The 24,027-nt window shown below is 46.1% G+C and overlaps 1 protein-coding gene across 2 annotated transcripts; it reads right to left on the minus strand.

Annotated features, from left to right (window-relative positions):
• Nucleotides 1–1,576: 1,576 nt before the first annotated feature.
• On the minus strand, nucleotides 1,577–15,888 carry LOC311520433 (glyoxylate reductase/hydroxypyruvate reductase-like). Of its 2 annotated transcripts, none has more exons than XM_084627876.1 (9): nucleotides 15,815–15,888; nucleotides 11,982–12,112; nucleotides 10,857–10,929; nucleotides 10,121–10,237; nucleotides 9,259–9,347; nucleotides 7,777–7,881; nucleotides 6,508–6,643; nucleotides 5,251–5,381; nucleotides 1,577–1,866 (listed from the first exon to the last, which is right to left on the minus strand). In XM_084627876.1, exons 1-9 carry the CDS (start codon nucleotides 15,871–15,873, stop codon nucleotides 1,745–1,747), a joined length of 963 nt encoding a protein of 320 aa, XP_084484002.1. In that variant the 5' UTR covers nucleotides 15,874–15,888; the 3' UTR covers nucleotides 1,577–1,744. The 2 variants fall into 2 exon arrangements, with proteins under 2 accessions (XP_084484002.1, XP_084484003.1); XM_084627877.1 differs by lacking the exon at nucleotides 15,815–15,888 and adding an exon at nucleotides 15,430–15,727.
• Between the last annotated feature and the right edge of the window lie 8,139 nt (nucleotides 15,889–24,027).

The following is a 24,027-nucleotide window of genomic DNA, read 5'->3' on the forward strand; positions in this document are numbered from 1 at the left end:
CCAAGTCAGCAATCACTGAACTTTATTACAAGGTTAATATCATCCCTCGATATGATGGTATCCTCCACAGATGTCCTGCAATAGTTCCTGATTTCTCTGGATGCAGAGGACCCATCAACTCTATCTACCTGAATCTCATTGCCCAAAGCAGTATTCAAATCTCTATCCTGGTGGCTGCAAATCAGCTACGTGGCAGACCACACGGTGGCAGAGCCGGAGAGAACTGTGGTGACAACCAATGCCAGTCTCAAAGCATGGGGAGCCCATTCAGGGAACAAATCCATCTAAGGATCATGAATGGACAAGGAGCTTCAACACAGTATCAAATGGCCTCAAACAATCAGGAATGCCTTTAAATAGTGCTAACCACAGAGCTGAACAACTGAGATGTTCTAGTGATGTCTGACACCACAGCGGCAGAAGCTTCTGTCAGCAAACGAGGATGCACCAGATCCACAGGCATCCTACAGGAATCCAACTTCCTACATTAATGGGCAGAAAACAACCTTCTGTCCCTTTAAGCTCCCTATATTAATGTGGAGTTGAACATCCAGGCAGATTGGTTGGGCAGACAGAAGATAGAGACGGGGGAATGGAATCTTCACCCAGTCCTTTGACTCAATAGTCAGAGCCCTGGGTCACCCATTATGAGACCTAGTTCCAGTTTCTTCTCTAGAAGGGATCTCTGAGCCATAGGCAGGGATGCACTTTCCCCCGCAGTGATCAGGACCTGCCTTTCCACTTTTTGCAACACTCTCCAAGGTAAATCAGAGCATCAGAGTCTAAATATTCAGTTATATAAAGTTAATTATATTATACCCTCCCTGACTACACGCTTCTATTTGACATCCCACTCTAAGGGATATGCAGACCTTCTCTGGCCAGAAGAATAAAAAAAACCCCATATCTTACCAAAAACCTGCAGATCCCATCCCATGTGCTGAAAGTCATTCCTGGGAGACTAATTTTCCCTCTCACAACTATTCTGCCGACATGAGTTAAGGCAGAATTCATAGTTGCTGCATAGTAGGAAATGTTTGTAGAGTGAAATTCAGAATTTCCAATGTTCAGCCACCTGTTAGCTAATCCAGAGATCTGAATATCTGAGTAGCCCCCCATGGAGGCATTTGACATACGCTGATGTGACACCTGCCCTCTGGGCTGACAACCTGGAGACTGAACTGGGGACCCTCATTGCTAAAATCGTGAGTTGCTACAATTTGAGCTACAGAGCTTTGCTCTCAAGTTAAGAGCGATAACAGACCCATATCCTCTGCAGAACAGGCATGGAGGGGGTCACGTAACATGCCGGCCATTGGGTCACATCTGACATTAAGTATGTTTAAATCTTTTGCTTTATCAGAGCCATAAAGAATAAAGCCACCCATCTGATTAGGATTGTTGCCTTCTTGTGAAAATAGGACCAACTGATGCAGGAAAGGCAGTGATTTTCTTTGATCTCTGAGTTTCCATCCACATACAGTTATGTGCTCTCCAGAGTCCCACAAGCATTCAGTTTTTCCCTTGAAATAGCACAATATACATACTGCTTCCACAAAACCACCACACAGCTGTGTGTTACTCAAGCCTGGTTTAATCAGTTCTACCTGCAGAACGAGAGAGGCACATACACCAACTTTACAGCAGGAACAAGTCAGGATCTGTGCTGCTTCTCTGGGCTAAGAGACAACGGTCATTTCTAAGGTATGACCTGGCCTAGCCAGCGATGTTCTTGGGATTCTCTTCACAGCTGGAGTTCACTTGGCATACTTTCCTCTTTCAAGCCAGCCAGAAGGTTGTTAGCAGCCAGCACAGACATGGCGCTTCTGGTGGCATAGGTAGCACTTCCAATGTGAGGCAAAATCACTATACAGGGGAGAGAAGACGTATTTCAGAGACTGGTCTGCGCACCAAAGCAGTGTGCTTGTTTACTCTAGCACGTACACTTTCCTTTTGTGGTGGCACTCTTGTGCCACGTCTCTGTAACAAGTACTTGTAACAAGTAACAAGCCAGGATTTCACCCCAGGTTTCCAGAATTACATCATCTCCCCAAACCATAGTCTATTAGCAGCGCTGGCTGTAGCTTCACCCGTGAACAGAAGAGCAAGGTGTTTCTGGTCAAGAGAGCGAGTGAAAAGCCAACTCCAGAATGTCCTTGCTTTTGTTGGTGTCACAGCTACATGCCAGATGGGTTTGGTATCTGAGCAGCTCTGTCAATTAAATTAGTAATACATTTTAAGCTTAATACTTTTATAGGGGAGAGGAAAAGCATTTGTGATCTTGTACCCTTTATGTAGTATAAAAGCTACCTCTTTAAAACTAAATATTAGAAAGCATAAAGTCATGACCTCTTGTTCCCAACACAGAATCACAGAACTGGAAGGGACCTCGACAGGTTATCTAGTCCAGTCCCCTACACTCAAGGCAGGACTAAGTATTATCTAGACCATCCCTGACAGGCGTTTGTCAAGCCTGCTCTTAAAAATCCCCAGTGATGGAGATTCCACCACCTCCCTAGGCAATTTATTCCAGTACTTAACCACCCTGACAGTTAGGAAGTTTTTCCTACCATCCAACCTAAACCACCCTTGCTGCAATTTAAGCCCATTGCTTCTTCTCCTTTCCTTAGAGGTTAAGGAGAACAGTTTTTGTCCCTCCTCCTTGTAACAACCTTTTATGTACTTGAAAACTTATGTTCCCTCTCAGTTTTCTCTTCTCCAGACTAAACAAACCCAATCTAACATCTCACAGTTTGACAAGAACATAGGACTGGAAGGGTCTTCCTGGCTCACTAACTCAAGTCCCCTGCTATCCCATTCCTGAATTTAGGAAGGGTTGTTTTTATATAACATAAAGGAACAAATTATAACCATAAATTGTTTTAATTAGGGTTGTCAAGCGATTAAAAAAATTAAAAAACTGTAACAATAATAGAATACAATTAAATATTTTTGGATGTTTTCTACATTTTCAAATATATTGATTTTGAATTACAACACAGAATACAAAGTGTACAGTGCTCGCTTTACATTTAGTTTTGATTACAAGAACTTGCACCGTAAAAAAACCAAAAGAAATAGTATTTTTCAATTCTTCTAATACAAGTACTGTAGGGCAATCTCTTTATCATGAAAGTTGAACTTACAAATGTAGAATTATGTACAAAAAAAATAACTGCATTCAAAAATAAAACAATGTGAAGCTTTAGAGCCTGCAAGTCCACTCAGACCTACTTCAGCCAATCGATCAGACAAAGAAGTTTGGTTACAATGTGCAGGAGATAATGCTGCCCGCTTCTTGTTTACAATGTCACCATCTGAAAGTGAGAGCAGGCGTTCTCATGGCACTGTTGTAGTTGGCGTCACAAGGTATTTACATGCCAGAGGCACTAAAGATTCTTATGTCCCTTCATGCTTCAACCACCATTCCATGCGTCCATGCTGATGATGGGTTCTGCTCGATAATGATCCAAAGCAGAGCGGACCGACCCATGTTCATTTTCATCATCTGAGTCAGATGCCACCAGCAGAAGATTGATTTTCTTTTTTGGTGGTTCGGGTTCTGTAGTTGCTCTTTTAAGACTTCTGAAAGCATGCTCCACACCTCGTCCCTCTCAGATTTTGGACAGAATTTTTTCAGATTCTTACACCTTGAGTCAAGAGCTGTAGCTATTTTTAGAAATCTCACATTGGTACCTTCTTTGTCAAATCTGCAGTGACAGGGTTTGTAAATCAAACAACGTGTGCTGAGTCAGCATCCGAGACTGCTATAACATGAAATATATGGCAGAATGCGGGTAAAACAGAACAGGAGACATACAATTCTCCCCAAAGGAGTTCAGTCACAAATTTAATTAACGCATTATTTTTTTTAACGAGCATCACCAGCACGGAAGCCTGTCCTCTGGAATGGTGGCCGAAGCATGAAGGGACATATGAACATTTAGCATAATTGGCACGTAAGTACCTTGCAATGCTGGTTACAAAAGTGGCATGTGAATGCCTGTTCTCACTTTCAGGTGACATTGTAAATAAGCAGGCAGCAGTATCTCCTGTCAATGTAAACAAACTTGTGTGTCTTAGCAATTGGCTGAACAAGAAGTAGGCCTGAGTGGACTTGTAGGCTCTAAAGTTATAAAGTTTTGTTTCAGTGCAGTTATGTAACAAAAACAAACAAAAAAATGTATCTTTGTAAGTTACACTTTCATGATAAAGAGATTGCACTACAGTACTTGTATTAGGTGAATTGAAAAATACTATTTATTTTTTTTTACAGTGCAAATATTTGTAATAAATAAATATAAAGTGAGCACTTTACACTTTGTATTCTGTGTTGTAACTAGAAAAGGAATACTTTTGGCACCTTAGAGACTAACAAATTTATTTGAGCATAAGCTTTCGTGAGCTACAGCTCACCTCATCGGATGCATTCAATGGTTTTTCCACTGAATGCATCCGATGAAGTGAGCTGTAGCTCACGAAAGCTTATGCTCAAATAAATTTGTTAGTCTCTAAGGTGCCACAAGTCCTCCTTTTCTTTTAGCGAATACAGACTAACACGGCTGCTACTCTGAAACCTGTGTTGTAACTGAAATCAGTATATTTGAAAATGTAGAAAACATCCAAAAATATTTAAATAAATGGTATTCTATTATTGTTTAATAGCGCAATTAATTTTTTTAATCACGCAATTAATTTTTTTATTGGCTTGACAGCCCTACTTATAACACGCTCATCACCTCGGTATCTGAGCACTAAGGTCCCAATCCATTGATGTTAATGAGACTACTCATGCTCAAAGCTAGACAATGTGCTTAAGTCCCTTGCTGAAATGGGATCTAAGTTCTCTGATGGAATACTGAGATCAGTCAGTGAGATGTTTGCAAATGAGCAAATACATTTTAATTAACACACACACAGCTGACAAGGTTTTCCCTCCTCAATGCCCCTCATATCACACTGCCTTGCTATGGCTCAATGCTATGAGCAGCTTGCTTAAGGACACATGGTTTGACTTTCCCTTGCCTGTGACTAATTAGCCCCTCATATTAAACCCTTGCTAGACATGAACCATGCCAAGCTCACCAGGACTGAAATTCCTTGTCAGGTCAGTGTGGCAAACAGAATAGCAAGAACTACATGAGCCCCCACCTCTAGCCACTAGAAGCCACTGCCTCCCCATTAGAAGTGCAGGAAGTGGAATGTAAGAGAAGGTGCAAACAGCTGCTATTTGCAAAGACGGTGGCTTACCACAATTCTTCAGGGAAAGGAGAGGGTGGTCAGTAGGCAGCGGCTCCGGGGTTGTGACATCCAGACCAGCAGCTGCAATCTGGCCACTAACCAAAGCCTGGTACAGATCTTCCTGGTTCACCACCGCTCCCCTAAGAAACACAGTTTAAGCTATACAAGAGCTAGATATTGTTACGAGTAAGCCAGACAAGCATGGGATACAAACACTGCCACATGCTTAACTTTACACACTCGAGTCATCCCACCAGTTTCAGTGGAATGAGTCACCTGCCTGAGCGTTTGCCCCATTAGGGCCTTAGGCATGAATACTCAGCTCTGTATGTCACTCTGTGCCCGCTGTTCCATACCACTAACCATCAGGTTCTGCTTAACTGTTTTCTCCATGTTCTGTACCGGGTTATTGTAACAGTCACTGTACTCAGGTACAAACCTGGCTGTAGTCCAGGGGTTCTCAAACTGGGGCTCAGGACCCCTCGGGGGGGGTGTCACAAAGTTATTATATGGGGGGGGTCGTGAGCTGTCAGCCTCCACCCCAAACCCCGCTCCGCCTCCAGCATTTATAATGGTGTTAAATATATAAAAAAGTGTTAATATATAAGGGGGGTCGCACTCAGAGATTTGCTTTGTGAAAGGGGTCACCAGTACAAAAGTTTGAGAACCACTGCCGTAGTCGCCCATTGCATTCTAATCCCATTTGGACGCACATAATTTGAAGTGTGTTTAAGCACCGTTTTAACCCTCAGCTGTAACATCCATGTAGATGGGACCGTAGCATCTGGCCAAACCCAGGCGGCTCCTATCTTCCCTGGTGACAGCCCGCACACCCATTCCTGGGAGAAAGGCGTTTGAGCGTCACCACCAACACACACAAAGCTTTTCCACCCTGGAGAACAGCCGCAGCCACTTCCTCCCAGGAAGGAGAGACTCTAAAATGGCACCCACTTTGCAGCGTTTAGAGCGGCAATAATCCCATGATGTTCGCTGAACTCCACCCAAATGGGGAGAAAAGTTACTTTCTTGTGTACATTAATATAGAATATCCATTTAAAAGATAGTCGCAGCAGGCCAAGCTACAAGGCTAGCAAGCACAAGCTCAGAGCTGGTGCCACAAGCCAATACTGGCCCCCCATGGCTATGGCAATTTCAGCATAATCCCTTGACCTCCATAACACCGTGTATCAGGTACCTGAATATCACCCGCTTTTCCTTTTGCACCCACAATCTAGTCTTGTTTAAGATGACAGTGAAGACTTTCACCTGCTTGTGTTGATAAACACAGACGTTTTCTTCATTCGGCTGAAGAAATCCTTGTTGCACACTCCTTTAGTGTCAGGAGTTAAGGAACAGGTAACAACCACAAAGTCTGACTCCTCTGCTAGCTTGGCGAGTGGGACTGGGGGGAAAAAACCCAAAAAAACCCCACATGTAATGAGTTTCCTGGGGGGAGGGAGGGTCTTGTTTATTTTCACTAGTTTGGGAACTACCCAATGTCCATTAAATAGTCATTAGTGAGGGACTATTGCTTCAGGAAGACCTTGCTAACCTCACCCCATGACTGGGTTGCCAAACCCAAACAAAAACAACATATAAACAAGGTGCCATATTTTAAAGGACCTTTAAAAAGAATAGACCAGGTTTCATCAACCAAAAGAGGAAATTTACCTATGCTTAGCAAGTCCGTCTTCTACCCCAGAGGTGGCTGCATTGTGCATTTCAGGGGTGGTACAGATTAGTTAGCAAAATATTACCATAATATTTTAAACGAACATTTAGAAGTTTAGGGATCTGGGGCAAAAATTGGGGATTGGTCCTGCTTTGAGCAGGGGGTTGGACTAGATGACCTCCTGAGGTCCCTTCCAACCCTGATATTCTATGATTCTAAGTTCTGTAAGGCCTGAAGACAGATTTGACAACTCTTTCAGCTTTCACCCAAGGAAGGGAGGAGAGAAATAGGTAGAGTTCCCTGGATTTACAAACCAAAAGATTGACCCCAACAGAAATTGATTTTTTTGGAACCGTTTATTTTTCAAACACAAGTCACAGCTGGGCAACAGCTTGGGACTTTGCAGGAAAAAGTCTATCAGTGAGTTTGAACATGCAGAAAGGCACAGTACAGAGAATGTGCATTATTATAGGTAGGAAAACAAATACTTGATATAAACGAGACTATATCTGAAGAGAGTCTCATTTGGGAATTGCCAGTTATTTCTAAGAGGTCTGGGATGAAATCTTGGCCCCACTGAAGTCAGTGGGGTCCAGATTTCACTCATGATATTGTCACCACTTTCAATCAACAACATATGAAATGTGGTCGTGCTCTACACTCAAACACCAGCCACTCTTTGGGGCCTTAATAATAATTCAGCACTGCTACACTGCGCTTGAGGAATCCTTCAAGTTTCCAATCACCACACCCAAGGACAAGATCTTCCCTGCATCAACTCATTTGTATGCTTTGTTATTCTGCACTTACGAAGAAAGTTTTGTTTCCAGAGCTGTGTTTCCAGCTTCATTTAGATCTCTTACCAAACTCGGCTTGAAACTCCACGGCGTTCTCCGGTTTTGGGCGACTTCCTGTATACAAAAATTTCTTGACCCCGAATGGCTTTAGACGGCGCGCCACTGCCTGTCCTAAAAACAAGACAAGATCACGTCTCTGCACACTGAGATCATGCACTGCAGGAGGTATATCACTAACCCTGCAATCTGACAGCCCAAAACCGAGTGTATTGCTTCTGCATCTTTCGGCAAGGCCGCAGAATGCATCCACTATTCACTCAACTGCAATGAAACCTGCCACTTTCATTAAGAGATTACTGTAACTTCCCCAGCTAGGATTGTCACTGAGGTTTCCCATTCATTATGGAGGGAACATGCTCTCATTCACTCCGTGGGAAGTGAAGGAATTTTTGATTGGTAGGGCGGCTGCAGCAAAGGGAATGATGGGACATTAAATCTGAAGTGACATTTTGGAGAGAAAATTTAAGGGAGATTAAAAACAAAAACAAACAAAAAAAAACGAACATTGACCAACTCAACAAGCTAATAGACAAGCCAGCACTCCCGTACATCATGGACTTTGTCTGGGATATTTGTTTAACTGAAATAAAGCAAGAGAAAGTCCAGTTTGCTTTAGGAGTCTGATAAGGTGGAAATATGTGCATGTTTTACAAATTAAGGTCTAAGCCTGATTGCAATCGCACGCTAACTGGTAGGATGGAGAGATGCATTCCTGCTTAGTCAGCCTCGGGCTCCTGGCGGGGGGGCAGGTGAATGGGGGAGTGTCCCATCAGCCACTGGTTTGAATGTCCTCAGAATCTTTTGTCCTTTACAGTTCTCTTTATTTATTTTGCAGTTTCTGTGAATGTGCTCAGCACCGCTACCACGGGGCAAAGTTAAACACAAAATTGTTACCATAACCAAAGAATGAAGTAACTTGTGAACTCCCCACCTAATGGGTGAGAGCATAAATGTCTGCTCAGCAAAAGCCTGTGTGAACACAGGGGCTGAAAGCTACACCCAGGATTCATCGAATTCTATGAATAACAAGAAAGAGAACACTTGAGTCATGGGTTGTTCCCTGCAGGAAAGGGGGCTGGACACAAGTTCACATGCACACAGAAAACAGAGGCAGAGAGAAGAAAGTTTCTGGCGGTGATAAAATTGAGTAAAATATTAAAGCTACAGACAGTACACACTGGAGATCTAAACATCAGCTTACTGATCACTGAGTTCGTTATTTTAATCAATCATTCTATTCTATACAGGTAGTTGTACTGTGCTCATCACCACAGTAACTGAGCGCCTTCCATGAGTGCATTAAGTAACGACAGCTGGTCTGTATCTGTTGTCTCATCCTCTCCCCAGAGGGAGAAGTGTGTGCAATGAAGTGTCTTCTTTTGGAAAATTATATCTTACACACACACGCGCGTTGCTATGTCAGTCAACAGTGCTCACATTATTGGGAGATAAATACTAGTATATATCTACACAAAAGAATACACTCACCTATTCTTCCCAGCCCTATGATTCCTACAGTGCTACCGGACAGCCCGTATCCACACATCCACAGAGGCTTCCATGTTGTCCAACCACCACTACAAAAGGAAGTGAAATACAAACAGATGTTAGACCGATTCCATTTTCCAGGTTGGCTTGGAGTCTGGATATGGACCCAACAAATTACAAATGGCACAAATACTTCACAACCTATGTGTCACATACTGGTAGAAATGATTTAGCACCCTAGAAACAGGTATGAATGGTGCGAACATGCAGCGACAGGGTCTATAATGTTCCTGCTTTAAGTCACCTTAGCATTAATTAGAGCAGCCTCAAGACTGATCTAACTTTTGTTTAACTCTCCACAACCCCTGGGTACAGCCTTTGTGCAGTGAACTCTGGCCATACCCACAACGTCCTTCCCACACTGGGAGCAGGTCCAGTGCAGGGCGCTTCTAGCTGCTCTCTTCTGGCCGGGGAGGCCCCATGCACAATCTAGGGGGCTCTTCAGGGGGCCATTTTCACCTCCTTTAAGGCCCCTTTATACTGCTACACACGCTCTAGCTGGATCACTGCTCAAGCACACAGAGTTATGCCTTAGATTTCGGACTTAAAACCGCCTCTTTGTTAAGGTGCAAGATAATTGCATTTAACTCACTGGGCTCATAGAACGATGTTGATCTCAGCTAGTCCAGTGCAAATCCAGAGTAACTGTAACTGCATCCATTTAAACTTCTCAAGGCAGGGACTGCCTTTACTTTGGTGTATTTGGGTCCAGGATTGATCAAGCACACAGTCTATGGAGTTACTCCAGACTCACACTGACATCACACAGCTCAGAAGCCAGTCCTAAATTGTAAATACTCACTTCTTCACTTCCTCCACTGACTCCGGCAGCCTGCGACACGTAGCTAAGAGCAAAGCTACCGAGAGCTCAGCCGTGGCATCGGTCAGGATGTCCGGGGTGTATCCCACACGGATTCCACTGCAATTTAAACACAGCATTTCAGTCCTCAAGTGTTAACACATGAAATGCTCGTTTGTTTACATTTGGATGAAATCCTGTTTGTTTTACACTGCATTCTGCTGGGCATTTTTTCTACACGTGTTCTTATATCACCATCTTTTCGGAGCATCAACCAAACCATAATTAATCAATCACTGACCCTCACAACCCCGCTGGGAGCTCAGGCAGTACAGATGGGGAACTGAGGCCCAGAGAGACTGAGGGTCACGTTTTAAAAGCTATCTAGGTGCGTAAAGATGTAGACAGGTGCCAAATGGGATCCTTTAAAAATCTGGTCCTTATGCTCAGATCCTCAAAGGTATTTAGGTTCCACTGAAATCAATGGGAGTTAGGAACAGACATACCTTCAAGGATTTGGCCCTAAGTGGCTTTCCCAAAGCTGGGAGCTGAACCAACATTTCCCGAGTCCCAGTGCAATGCCTTACCCCCAAGCCGACCCATCCTCTGTTCCAATTGGTTTCTCTCAATTAACAGTTCGCCATTTCTTTCACCCAAGAGAACGGCAGGGGACATAGAAAATAGCAGAAGAAAATGCATTCCATGGTTACGAGTGAGCACACAAAGGAGCAAACAATACCGCTTTTTAATTTCTTCTAGAGCCAGATGGTCAACACCCACAGACAGCGTGCTGATTGTTTTAAGGTTGGACCCTGCAAAACATGAAGACAGAACTCTCAAAACCTACAGAGCTTAAAAAGACCGAAACACAACAACAGAACAAGGGAAAAATTAAAGGATAAAAATGTCTTACAATTACTGGTTTGTAATTGTCTGAATCTTCGGAATCTACTCTAAGGACCAGAAACACCTAACAGGGCTGAAACTGAAGGAGGTCAATACTACTTTCTCAGGCAGCTGACTCTGGACATTTGACAGTGCTTTGTGTCTAGTCAGTTTCATGGTTTCCCCCTCACAGCTGGTCAGTTTCCTCCTTCACTGAGATTCACAGAGTTAGGCCAGAGTGACCTTTATGGCCATTTGATCTGATCTCCTGTTAACACAGGCCAGGGAACGTCACCCAGTTATTTCTGCATCAAGCTCATAACTTCTGTTGGATGAGAACAGATTTTTTTACAAGACACCTTGTAAACATTAACTGGGAAGGGAAGCAGAAAATCCCTTTAAAGAATTGAAACCAAAATCAGGAGGATTTGCCAGAAATAGGATTTTTTTTAAATGCCAAAAACATCAAAGAAAGTTGACAGTGTTCCGTTAGCTAAGGAAAAGTCTCTTTAAAGATGCTGTGTCTATATTCCTAGCTTCTTCTCCTTGGCTGGGATGGGAACAAGTCATTCTTTAGTGGTCATTTTCTGGGGAACTCTACCCTAGGCAGAGAAGTTTCTTTTTGCAGGGAAAAAACACACACCCAAAAGGGACTGACAGTGAATTCTGGCTAGTGAGGTTCACTGGACCCTGAATTTCTGGCCAGCGGACATCAGGGAGCTAGACACATCTCTTCATGTCTTACAACTCTGTGCCGCCGTGATGGAGGGACACAGTGTGAGGTGGAATTGAAGTGGAAGATTCATATTAATGCATGGCAGCAAAGGAAGGCTCAGCCAATCCGCTTCTCAGGGCTGTGAGGGCGAGACACCGGGACTGAGATCCAGGCAGCACGGACACAATTCTGTATGTCCTCTCTTTCTTCAATGACAAAGGATCAGCTAGAGCCATTCACAAGAGAGCCGCCGCCCATACCCACCTGCTGCATCCAGGACCTCTTTGTCTATCTGGTCAGACAAGACACAGAGCAGTCCATGCTTCCCAGCCACCCCCGCCAGCAATTCTGACCGCGGGATAGGTTCGTCCGAATCCCATTGCTGGATGCTGCAGCTACAAGGATACAGGAAAGTCACAATCACATTAAAGCAAGAGAAAGAGGCCCCCTTCAAGCCAGCACTCCGTACTGCCCCAGGTATCCGTACTGTTTTGCCAAGGGAAAGCAACAAAATGGAGTGAGGAACACACTCTTATTTTAGGCAGGGAGATTAGGATTCCCTCTTTTCCTCCCTTGTGGATTGCCCTTTCACATCCAGGATGGTGGCACACAGTTGCTAAAATACAGCCACATGGTGTCCTGTGTAGCGCACGCAAGCCACCTGTGAACCGGCACATGAAAGGTCCGGCACCTTCTTTCAATAACTGCAGCGGCGGAAGGAGGAAGAATAGTGGCGGGATCTCTTCAGACATAGAGCAAAAAACATTAGTCTTGCAATGACCTGACAACACATGCACGCTGCTCGCTTGGAACACCTTCTGAGCTCTGGCATCACTTTCAGCTTGGTCAAACCTTGCCTCAAGCCCGCATCAGCTGGGATCACTGCATACTGGTCTGGTGTTCTTTACACAGGCTGTCTAACGTGGAAACCTTGGTTTTTAAAGCTCCAAATGGTACAGACATTAGGGCAGGTCAAGAACTTCCCCTTGAGCCTCAGCCTGGACGGTATCTGTGCTCAGAAGTGACCCATCTTTCAGGGATCCCCCCAGCTGGACTGCATCAGCAGCCCTTACTGTGGAGAGTCCTGGGATGCAGAACTGGCTTTCCCTTAACCTTTGCCCCACTTCATCCTTCCAGTTTTAAATAGCAAATGAAACTTTCCCTGGATGGCACTTGCCTCTCTAGGTTCTTATATGGCTCTCCCATCACTGGAATATCCGAGCACCTCCTAATCAACAATGAATTTATCTCCACAGCACCCCCATGAGGCAGGGAAGTATTGTCATTGCCATTTTACAGATGGGAAAACTGAGGCACAGACAGACTAAATGATTTTTCCAAGGTCACATAGGGCAGTCTGCATCCCTAGCCAACCCCTTAATCACACAAACCTAACTGCCCACTCCTTTCTGAAGGCCTTGTTTTGGATGCTGGTCGATTTGCTCTTTTCATTTTACTGCCCTCGGTGCCCCAACAGTGCTCTGCGAACACACTTCTGCAAATCAGCATGGGGGCCTACAATTTTACAGAAGGCCTAGAATGCTGCAGGCAATTTAAACGAAGACACCACACAACCACTTACTGCCCAGGCACTAGCGGGGGGGGCGGGGCACCCCAGGGGTCACTGCATTTCCGTAACCCCAGTAACTGATATTTTGTCATATGTGAAAGTTGCTTGTTTTCTTAAAGAACAAAAACAGGCACAAAACACAACGTAACTCATTTTAGCACATTCAATGCACGAAACGACGCTGAGCTGTCGGAACCTATGCGCCAGGAGAAGCGTAATCCAATGGCAGCCACAGCAGAGCTGGGGGTGGCGGAGGTTAATTCTTTTAAGGCACCGTTTGCTCTTTGGCTTTGCATAGACAAAATAATGAAGGGGGAGGGGGGTCAGCTGTAGTTAGGAAAACAACTTTCAATACAAGACGCAGGTTTTGTTTCTGAATGTTTTGTCTGGGAAGTACTGGAAAGTCAGAGATAGTTAAACTGGTGATCTGAGGATAACGTACAATGTCAAACTAAGGTTAAAACATTCAGGTAACCCACAGCCAGAGAGAGGGAGGGAGGACACATAACAGGCCTCCTTCTGCTCCCATTGAAGTCAGTGGCAAAACTCCCATTGATTTCCCTGCTGCAAAACATAGGCCCTGATCCTACCAACACCTAGGCATGGCCTTAATTTTATACACGAGTAATTCCACTGATGTCAACTGGATTAACCAGGTGCATAAAATTAAGGATATACACAAGTGTTTACACAATTGGAATTGGGACCTTAGCTAGCTATATTCTATGCACAGCATAGTTATTGTTATTTCAACTTTTTGCTTCCTGGAATCAAAGGCACCGACCAGCATCAGAAATCAATTGTTTACAAAATAGTTTGGCATTTTTAATTTTTTTTTTTTTTTAAAGCAAAGTCTTTTCAAGTCACAGGAAGGGGGAAAAAAGGATTCTGGGCACATTTTTCAAAAGTGCCATATATCCCAAAATCAAGGGGAGTTAGACCCCCCAGATCCACAGAGATAGTTATACACCTAAGTGATTTAGGAGCCCAAATCTTATCGAAAGTCAGTGGGACTCAGAGGCTTCAAAGGACATTTTCAGAAGTGCCTAACACAAGAAGGGCACAGCAGTTTGTTTCTTTCCTTGTAAATAAACACTAGCTCTCTGTCCCCCAGGCCTCAGCCTCTGACGGGTCATTTACAAGAAAAAAGGAAATTACCACCCTTCTATAAACGCCTCTGATCATCCGAGTTGGTCATGGAAAGGGTCAGAAAGGGACGGAACTGCCACCACAACAATCCGCACTGTAAACACCTGCCCTCGCCCTCTGGGACACGGAACACACCGGCGCCCACCCTAGATAATCACACTGTGTATCTCGCTGTCTGAAACAGGCTGTGAACTCTTCAGGGCTGGGTCTCTTGTCTTTTTACTAGGGCTCCAGGTCCACTTACAGAGTGACAAGTGACGAACTCAGCGACTACATCTGGACCCAAAAACCTTAATTTCCCTTCTGGGTCCTTCTCTCTAGAGCAGCAGCTGAAGGTTCTTATTCTCAGGCTGGCAGCTCCTGGGGGCAGGGGCGTCTCTGTTCGGTGTTTGTACAGCGCCCAGCGCAAGGGGCCATGGCGGGCACTGCGGGGCACCATGGCCACACGCAGAGCGGATAACACCGCAACAAGGACCATTTGACAAGGCCCCTGGCTGTCGGTGGCAGCAATCGGAAGAGGACCCCAGCGCATTTCAGGGGGGCTGTGCGCCCGTCACAGGCGCTGGTGACGGACTCCTCAGCCCCCGGGACGCGGACATGGGGCCTGCCTTTCCAGAAGCAGCGGCTAATCCTGGGTGCCCAGGCTGCCACCCCTCCGAGGCGCTGCCCGGGCCTCCCAGCAGGGCCGGGGCTGCTCAGCACCGCTCAGGATCGAGCCCCGAGTCGGGCAGCCCCCGCCCCCCGCAGAGCCCCACTGGCCACGGCACCCGCCTGCCGCGACGGGCCCAGCGGCCCGCCGGCCCCGCCGCCGCCGGCAGACCCCGCCCGGGGGGCCCCGGCCCCGCCGCCGCCGGCAGACCCCGCCCGGGGGGCCCCGGCCCCGCCGCCGCCGGCAGACCCCGCCCGGGGGGCCCCGGCCCCGCCGCCGCCGGCAGACCCCGCCCGGGGGGCCCCGGCCCCGCCGCCGCCGGCAGACCCCGCGCCCCGTCTTACACGCCGGCCTGGCTCAGGGCCGCCAGCCCCTCGCGGGGGATCCGCCGGGTGACAAACGCCTGCATCAGCCCCGCAGCCGGCCGAGCGGAACGCGGGGGCCGCCCCGACTCCCCTGAACCCTCGCCTGGCTGCCCCAGCGGCCCCCCGCGTCCTCTCTCCGCCTGGGCTGCCGGCCTCCTTCCCCGCCTGCGCGCGGCTCGCTCCGGCCTGTCTGCCCGGCGGAGCCCGGGAGCAGCCGGCGGGTGCTTTGCGTGGCCGGGAGCGGCGAGGCCTTTGCCTCTGTCTGGATCGTTGGCTGCACGCTCCGATCACGGGCTCCTCCCCCGGGGCAGGGCAGGGGCGGGCGTGGCTAGACGGGAGCAGCCTCCCCCGGCAGGTAGTTAACCTGGAAGAGCCATTTTGGGGCGCTTCACGGAGTGGCAAAGCACACGTGGGACCTTCCATCCAACTTCTCTTTTCTCTTGTCAGAGGTTCCCTCCCGAGCAGCAGCGAGAGGGAAAGCTCCTGAAGGTGCATCCCTGGTTCATACTAAATTAAAGCGATTCGCCCGCCAAAGGGGTGGCTGGAAGGGCGTGACACCCGGCTCCAGAAGGATCAATGGAAGTGCTGTTGGACACTGCAGTTTCATCAACCTGAGAATTGCACCCTGGCCAGCACTCCATGGAGCGACTGGTCTAGCCTGTTTTAGGAAAGGATCAGCTGTTTATCTCCAAGAATAACATTGTCAGATGCAGAAACTAAGTCATAAAGTTACACGGGATCCCAGTTCGATCGCTTCAGAGTCCGGAGCATGCACTGATCGGCCGGGGGGTTCAAAAGGAATTTCCCACCACTACAAAGGATTGTACAGTCCAGTAGGTACATTATGGGTTAGTTGTTTGTTCCTTCCTCTGAAATATCAGGGATAGGCCTGTTGGGGACACTGGGGCATGGCCACTAGGTAACTCGAGGGGATGGAAGACCACGAGTGTCGATGAAGCCCCCTCGCACTAGGCCCAGGTGTCCTTGGTCCCCCCCTCCCGCCCAGAGGCACTTGCAGCAGCTCTGTGTACTAGGCCCAAGTGTCCTTGGCCCCCCCGCCTGGAGGCACACACAGCAGTTATGCTGAGGATCTGCAACAATATGTTGCAGAGTCAGACTGCCTGAAACTAAGCAAGGCCAAACAGGGCGGATATGGAAGAAAAATGCTGAATAAAGCAGCTTTATGTATAGTTTAACAAATGATACAAAAAACAAGGGAACTAGCTGGTAACTGGATTGGCTGGCTGTATGGATACTTAGGGCAGCTTGCTATTGGATAAGTATGCTGAAGAAAGGATGTATAAAAGCCTGTGTAACTTCCTGCTTTGTGTGCAGGATTTGAGATTCTATTCTCCCTGTACCTTTTTGAAGCTTCAAATAAACTTTTCAGCTTCTCCACCCCATTGTGATTACTGGGTGAAGCACACCGGGTAGCGAACCAACCCCCTGCTGTTGTTTTGCCTCTCGGCACTGGGTGCCAGCAACAGGCCTGAGACAGGTTATCAGACCACTTCAGTGTTTCACACATTAAAGCTGACTTCCCTTGGGCGCTGCAAATAAGTCAAGAGGGAATGGGGAAAAATGTATTTCTTTATGGCATCCTCATTTTCAGTAGCACGCTGTGAAAGCTGGCCCAGCTTTCCTAACGCAACAACGATGGGTCAGCAGTTGGTACCTTGGCAGAACGCAGCAGGGATTTCTGAACCCTGTTTCCGGGGCAGTCCCGGGCAATGGCTCTGCGTGTGCGTTAACTTGCATTTATGGCGTCTCTGCTGATATGTGAGCAGAATGTGCTTCTTCAGCCGGAGTTTGACCCAGAACAGTCCCCTGGAACTCCAAATGATAGGAACTAACTGACTAACTTCTGCCCTGAGCAACCCCACTGTTTACAGAGCAGGAGCCAGGGGTACAAGGCAGGGTAGAATTTGCTTCTCCACAACTAGGTAATGAATTAATTCTGCTCTTAGCAGCAGCAACATAATTCCAGAGGTGTCTTCAATGGCTTCCATGGAGTTACTCTGGATTCACACGGTTGTCAGCGAGGTCAGACTCGGTCCCTAACAAACCTATCTAACTAACCAGCAAACAAACAAGCAACAGTATGTTTTGCAGGCAGCCATTCCCCCAGGATGTAGGCCCTTAGTGAGAGAGGTCTGATTGGATCGCTGAGCTGCCGACTTACATCCTACACAACATGGCCCAGTGCAGAGCTGGCTATTTCACAGAGCATGTTGGCGCTGTCCTATTGATCTGCTGGCACCTCCAGAATCGCAGTCGGGAGCAGCATTTCAGTTGCCCTTAGTGAAAGCAGAACTCTGCTTGCCATCAATAAAGGGCAAAACAGCTGAAAGAAAATACATCTGGTTTGGGGAAGGGAGGGGGTGAAACCCCCCCAGCCTGCTTTCAGCCCAGAGCGGTTTGAAGACACCAAAATAGCATGCCTTGAAAGTCAGTGAGAAGAGGATGCTGCTGAGAGAAGAAGGAGCTCCCTGGGGATTTCTCAGCTAACAGGGCCAGCCCTAGGTAGATACCCTAATTGCGCAGCCATACTGTTGCAGGCCTTTGTTTTGTCAGCATTCGTCCCAGCATGCAGTGTAGATCATCCCCCTCTCGATGGCCTGACTCCCCCTACTTTGAACTGTGCAGTCCCAACCCCCTCCCAGGGGTTGAAATCTTCCCTCTCCTGTCTGCTCCCTGCTTGTGACACTATCACAGACATGACAAGGGCCGAGCCCTGCCCCTAGGGTGACCAGATGGCAAGTGTGAAAAATCAGGATGGGGGCGGGGGGGGGGGGTAATAGGAGCCTGTATAAGAAAAAGACACAAAAATCGGGACTGTCCCTATAAAATCGGGACATCTGGTCACCCTGCCTGCCCCCCACCCCTTCCTTCCCATCTCCCTAATGAGCATCCTCCTCTTGCCAAGCAGTCCCAATCTGCCCGAGGCTCATTCACGCTTTCCTTTGCACAGGGCTCTGCAAAGCCCAGGCCTGGCATGTGAATGTCATTGCTCCTCAGTGCCTGGGAGTTGCAATGTGCTCAGCTCTGATAGCTGATATGGCGGGGCATGGAGACGTGGTATTCAGGGATGGAGACCTTCACAAATTCCAAGGGTTTGGTTTGACATATAAGAATGGCCATACTGGGTCAGACCAAAGGTGCCCCAGAGGGAATGAACAGAACAGGTAATCATCAAGTGATCCATCCCCTGTCGCTCATTCCCAGCTTCTGGCAAACAGAGGCTAGGGACACCATTCCTGCCCATCCTGGCTAATAGCCATCGATGGACCTATCTTCCATGAACTTATCGAGTTCTTTTTTTGAACCCTGTTATAATCTTGGCCTTCACAACATCCTCTGGCAAGGAGTTCCACAGATTGACTATGTGTTGTGTGAAAAAATACTTCCTTTTGTTTGTTTTAAACCTGCTGCCTATTAATTTCATTTGGTGACCCCCTAGTTCTTGTATTATGAGAAGGAGTAAATGATACTTCCTTATTTACTTTCTCCACAGCAGTCATGATTTTATAGACCTCTGTCATATCCCTCCCTTAACCGTCTCTTTTCCAAGCTGAAAAGTCCCAGTCTTATTAATCTCTCCTCATATGGAAGCTGTTCCGTATCCCTAATAGTTTTTGTTGCCCTTTTCTGAACCTTTTCCAATTCCAATATATCTTTTTTGAGATGGGGTGACCACATCTGCACGCAGTATTCAAGATGTGGGAGTACTATGGATTTATATAGAAGCAATATGATATTTTCTGTCTTATTTATCTATCTATCCCTTTCTTAATGATACCCAACATTCTGTTCATTTTTTTGACTGCCACTGCACATTGAGTGGATGTTTTCAGAGAACTGTCCACAATGACTCCAGGGTCTCTTTCTTGAGTGGTAACAGCTAATTTACACCCCATCATTTCATATGTATAGCTGGGATTATGTTTTCCAATGTTTGTTACTTTGCATTTATCAACATTGAATTTCCTCTGCCATTTTGCTGCCCAGTCACCCAGTTTGAGAGATCCTTTTGTAGCTCTTCACAGTCTCCTTGCGACTTAACTATCTTAAATAGTTTTGTATCATCTGCAAATTTTGCCACCTCACCTTTTACCCGTTTTTCCAGATTGTTTATGAATATGTTGAATAGAACTGGTACCAGTACAGACCCCTGGGGAACACCACTGTTTATCTCTCTCCATTTTGAAAACTGACCATTTATTCCTACCCTTTGTTTCCTATCTTTTAACCAGTTGCCAGTCCATGAGAGGACTTTCCCTCTTATCCCATGACTGCTTACTTTGCTTAAGAGCCTTTGGTGAGGGACCTTGTCAAAGGCTTTCTGAAAATCTAAGTACAATATATCCACTGGATCCCCCTTGTCCACATGCTTGTTGACCCCCTCAAAGAATTCTAATAGATTGGCGAGGCATGATTTACCATTCCAAAAAAACATGTTAACTCTTCCCCAACAAATTATGTTCATCTATGTGTCTGACAATATTGTTCTTTACTATAGTTTCAACCAGTTTGCCCATTACTGAAGTCAGGCTTACCGGCCTGTAATTGTCGGGATCACCTCTGGAGCCCTTTTAAAAATTGGCGTCACATTAGCTATCCTCCAGTCACTTGGTAAAGAAACTGATTTAAATGATAGGTTACAAACTACAGTTAGTAGTTCTGCAATTTCACATTTGAGTTCCTTTAGAACTCTTGGGTGAATGTCATCTGGCCCTGGTGACTTATTACTGTTTAGTTTATCAGTTTGTTCTAAAACCTCCCCATATGACCCCTCAATCTGGGACAGTTCCTCAGATTTGTCACCTAAAAAGAATGGCTCAGGTTTGGGAATCTCCCTCACATCCTCAGCCGTGAAAACCGATGCAAAGAATTAATTTAGTTTCTCCGCAATGGCCTTATCATCCTTGAGTGCTCCTTTAGCCTCTCAATCGTCCAGTGGCCCAACTGATTGTTTAGCAGACTTCCTGCTTCTGAGGTACTTAAACATTTTTTTGCTATTACTTTGCGAGTCTTTGGCTAGCTGTTCTTCAAATTTTTTTCTGGCCTTCCTAATTATATTTTTATACTTCATCTTCCAGCATTTATGCTCCTTTCTGTTTTCCTCACTAGGATTTAACTTCTACTTTTTAAAGGATGCCTTTTTGCCTTTCACTGCTTCTTTTACTTTGTTGTTTAGCCACGGTGGCACTTCTTTGGTTCTCTTACTGTGTTTTTAAATTTGCTCATATATAAGTATCCCCAGAATGAGATGTGTCTCTGAAGCTTAGCCAGCCTTATCCCACCCCTGAGCCATGTCCCCGGCAAACTTTCTGGCTCCCTTTGCTCCATCCCCCAGCACAGTTCAGACTCCCTCCTGTGTTGACCTGTCTTTCTGCTGCTAGTTCCTCCCTCTCTCTAGCCTCAACAAGCTCCTGACAGACACCTGGCCTTCCCACCATGACACGTCCTCATTGGGGCCCAGACAGTGGAAGAACTCAGTGAAGGTGCACCAAGACTAAGCTGTTGAGCATTTAATAAATCCACTGGACTTCTAGCTTTAGGCCAAGTGCGGTAGAAAGATGCATGTTGCTCTTCATCTGATAATGTTCTGGCTACCACAAACGAACAATAGGCTACCAAAAATGCTGGGAGGTTGGGTGAAACTTCACTGAAGCTGGTGGAAGTAACCGAGGCCCTTCGTTGAGAGTAAATGTAAGAAACAATGAAGCTACTTTATGGAACCAGGTTTCTGAAACAATAGGAGCCACCACCTAAACTAAAGCACAGGCACGTGGCAAGGCTTAAATAGAAGCTGAGCCATGTGGCCCAAGGGGTTTCCCCTAGAGACTGACATAGTGAATGCAGGGGTTGGGGCATTGGTTGGTGCAGGGGTGTGTGTGTGTGAGAGAGAGAGAGAGAGAGAGAGAAACAACCAACAGAAACGTACAGAAGGATCAAAGAAGCTCCAGACACAACCAGAGAAGCCCTGGTAGCAAGACCAAGAGAAAAAGCTAAGGGAGAGCTTTTGGGCTGAGTGCTGACTGAAAGAGGCTCGTAACTGTGTCCTGCTGTTTGATTCTTGCTGTGTTCAGGGAAACGGGACGTTGTACATAAACAGGATTGCATCAAAAAAGCACCTGACTCCATCAGCAGTTTCTCCTCCTAATGGAAATAACCAACTAGACCCTGAAAACTAGCTAACCGGGGCTACTCAAATAAGTTGAGTTGAAAAGAGGTAACACCATACATGCACCAATTTACTACTAGATGTCTCCATTGCACCCATCCCAGCCACTCTTTGTGATGTGTCTACTGGAACTTGATGGAATGTTTTTGACAAAATGTAGCTGTTTCCATAAAGCTTTTGTCAGAGGCAGTGGGTGAGACTTATGCTTTACAGCTGTGGTTTTCAAACTTTTTTCTTTTGTGGACTCCTACAAAATTTCATATGGAGGTTTCAACCAGAAAATGGACACTTTGGCACCATTCCAAGTGGAGACCAACTTTCAAACCTCGAAAGTTGCTGCAAAAGAGAATTGTCATCCTCCTGCTATCTCTCGTGTCTAAATTTTTGGAATTAACATTTGATGTACTGATGGTGCGCAGACTGTGATGGATGCAAACCAGGCAGGTGAATAATACATTACGTTGTCAGCAGGCATGAAAACACAGGCGAATCAAAATCAGCCTGCCTTTGCCCAGAAAGAACCTACGAAGAGGGAATGCACCAATGAGTAATGAGCCAAATTCTGTGCTGATTTATACGCAGCTGAAGTTAACAGGAAGTCAGCAACTGTAAATCTGCACAGAATTAGCATTAGGTCACCTCAGACATGGCTGGACGTTTTAAATAATGAGCCACAAACTGGGACGCGAAGATAAAAAAATCCATCTTCTTTAGAAACTTTTCACTGTTTCAGGCTGATCTGGGGTTAGGTTGCTGGCCTAGAAGCTGGAAGACCTAGGAGCAAGTCTCTGCTGTGGGGAGGCTTTGGATCAGGCACTTAGGATCTCCGGGTCTCAATTCTCTATTTGTTCAATGGGGATAACGGCACTGCCCTGCCCCGCAGGGGTGCTGTGTGGTTAAATCATTACAGATTGTGAGGTGCTCAGAGACTACAATGATAGGAGCTGGATAAGTCCCTTAAACAGATAGTATTTCTCGCTCCAAATATTCCAGGAGCTCCTTTTGGGTCAGGCTTTTCAATGACCGCTTTCCTTGAATGAGCAGTTCTGTTGACGTCCAGGGAGATTCCTCTGGGTTAGCAAAACAGGCAAGAGCTTGGGATTTCCAATAGAACCTAAGGAAGTGAGGCAGCCAATCGGGTTTGGGCACTTAACTGCTTTGAACGTTCCAAGCTATACCTCTTAAGGTAGGTCTCCATTTATGGTGGTGTGTAGAGGACACACACTGCATGCCCAGCTAGCACGGGTATAAACAGCAGTGTAGATGGTGAAGCACTGTGTAGGTGAGTACAGATACGCCAGAAGAACCCTAGGGTTTTGGCCAAAAGAGTTAGGGGACTTGTAAGGAACCTGAATCTTCCCACATGAGTGGTAGATTATTGAGATAACAGCCCATCGAAGGGTTTATCCTACTTGTGGACTGGTCAACAGTGGAACACATCCTGTTCCCTTACTCAGGTGAGTAGCCCCAGTGAAGACAGAGTGATCACTTGCACAAGGAAGGAGAAGCAGGAGTTGGCCACCGTGCTATGCTTGCAAGCACATGTCTTAGGAATCGAGTGCGTTGAAAAATTGATTTGCCTTGACTTAGTTGGTCGAGATGGGCTCTAGGTTCTCCTGTAGGGTTCAGTAAAACTACAACTTGTCCAGTCCACCCTCAGATTTCACAGTGCGTTTGTGATCTCGTTGGAGAACCTCACCTTAAAACTCCAGTGGAGGCATAGCCTGGATGTGCACGAGACATTCATTTTGCACACACACTGAATGCCAGACTGGCCCGTGGCTGCACTTTACATTTCCACCACTTTACTCCTTACACTTATTTTCCAGTACACTTAAATCATGCATGGTAAGTTACACCACTGTTTAAAGTCCTTGATTAATTTGCTCCTCCCTCTCCCCCGCCCGTATGTGTGCCTCTTCCTCAGACAACAGCTTCATTTTAGTCCTTTTTACACGCTGTGACTGGAAAAAAAAAAGACAATAATAATTTCCAGTCAGAATACGATGAATCACATCTACTGTCAGTAAAATAAATATGCAGCAACCGAGAAAATACACATGGTGACTGGGGACAAATGAAGCACCCAGTATGAAAAATAAAACCCTTGAGAATCTTACTCTTAATGCAGCAGATGTAAAGTACTGCACTGAAATAAGACACTAAGATATGAGGAACAGAATACAAGAGGTGGATATAAAGATTTCATTTTGGTTAATTAGGAACATCAAAACTTTTGTAGTTTGGCAACTATCTTTTTTACCGCAGTGGAAGCGGAAAGGTCTTTTCACGTCGTTAATGGACAGTAGCTTTCAGAGGTTCCAGCATAACGAGGAGAACATAATCTGAATTCACAAAGAAAATTAAACTAAAAAAAAAAAGTGCCAAGG

The sequence above is a fragment of the Lepidochelys olivacea genome, assembly GCF_965140295.1.
Source record: "Lepidochelys olivacea isolate rLepOli2 genome assembly, chromosome: 5".
Lineage (NCBI taxonomy): Eukaryota > Metazoa > Chordata > Testudines > Cheloniidae > Lepidochelys > Lepidochelys olivacea.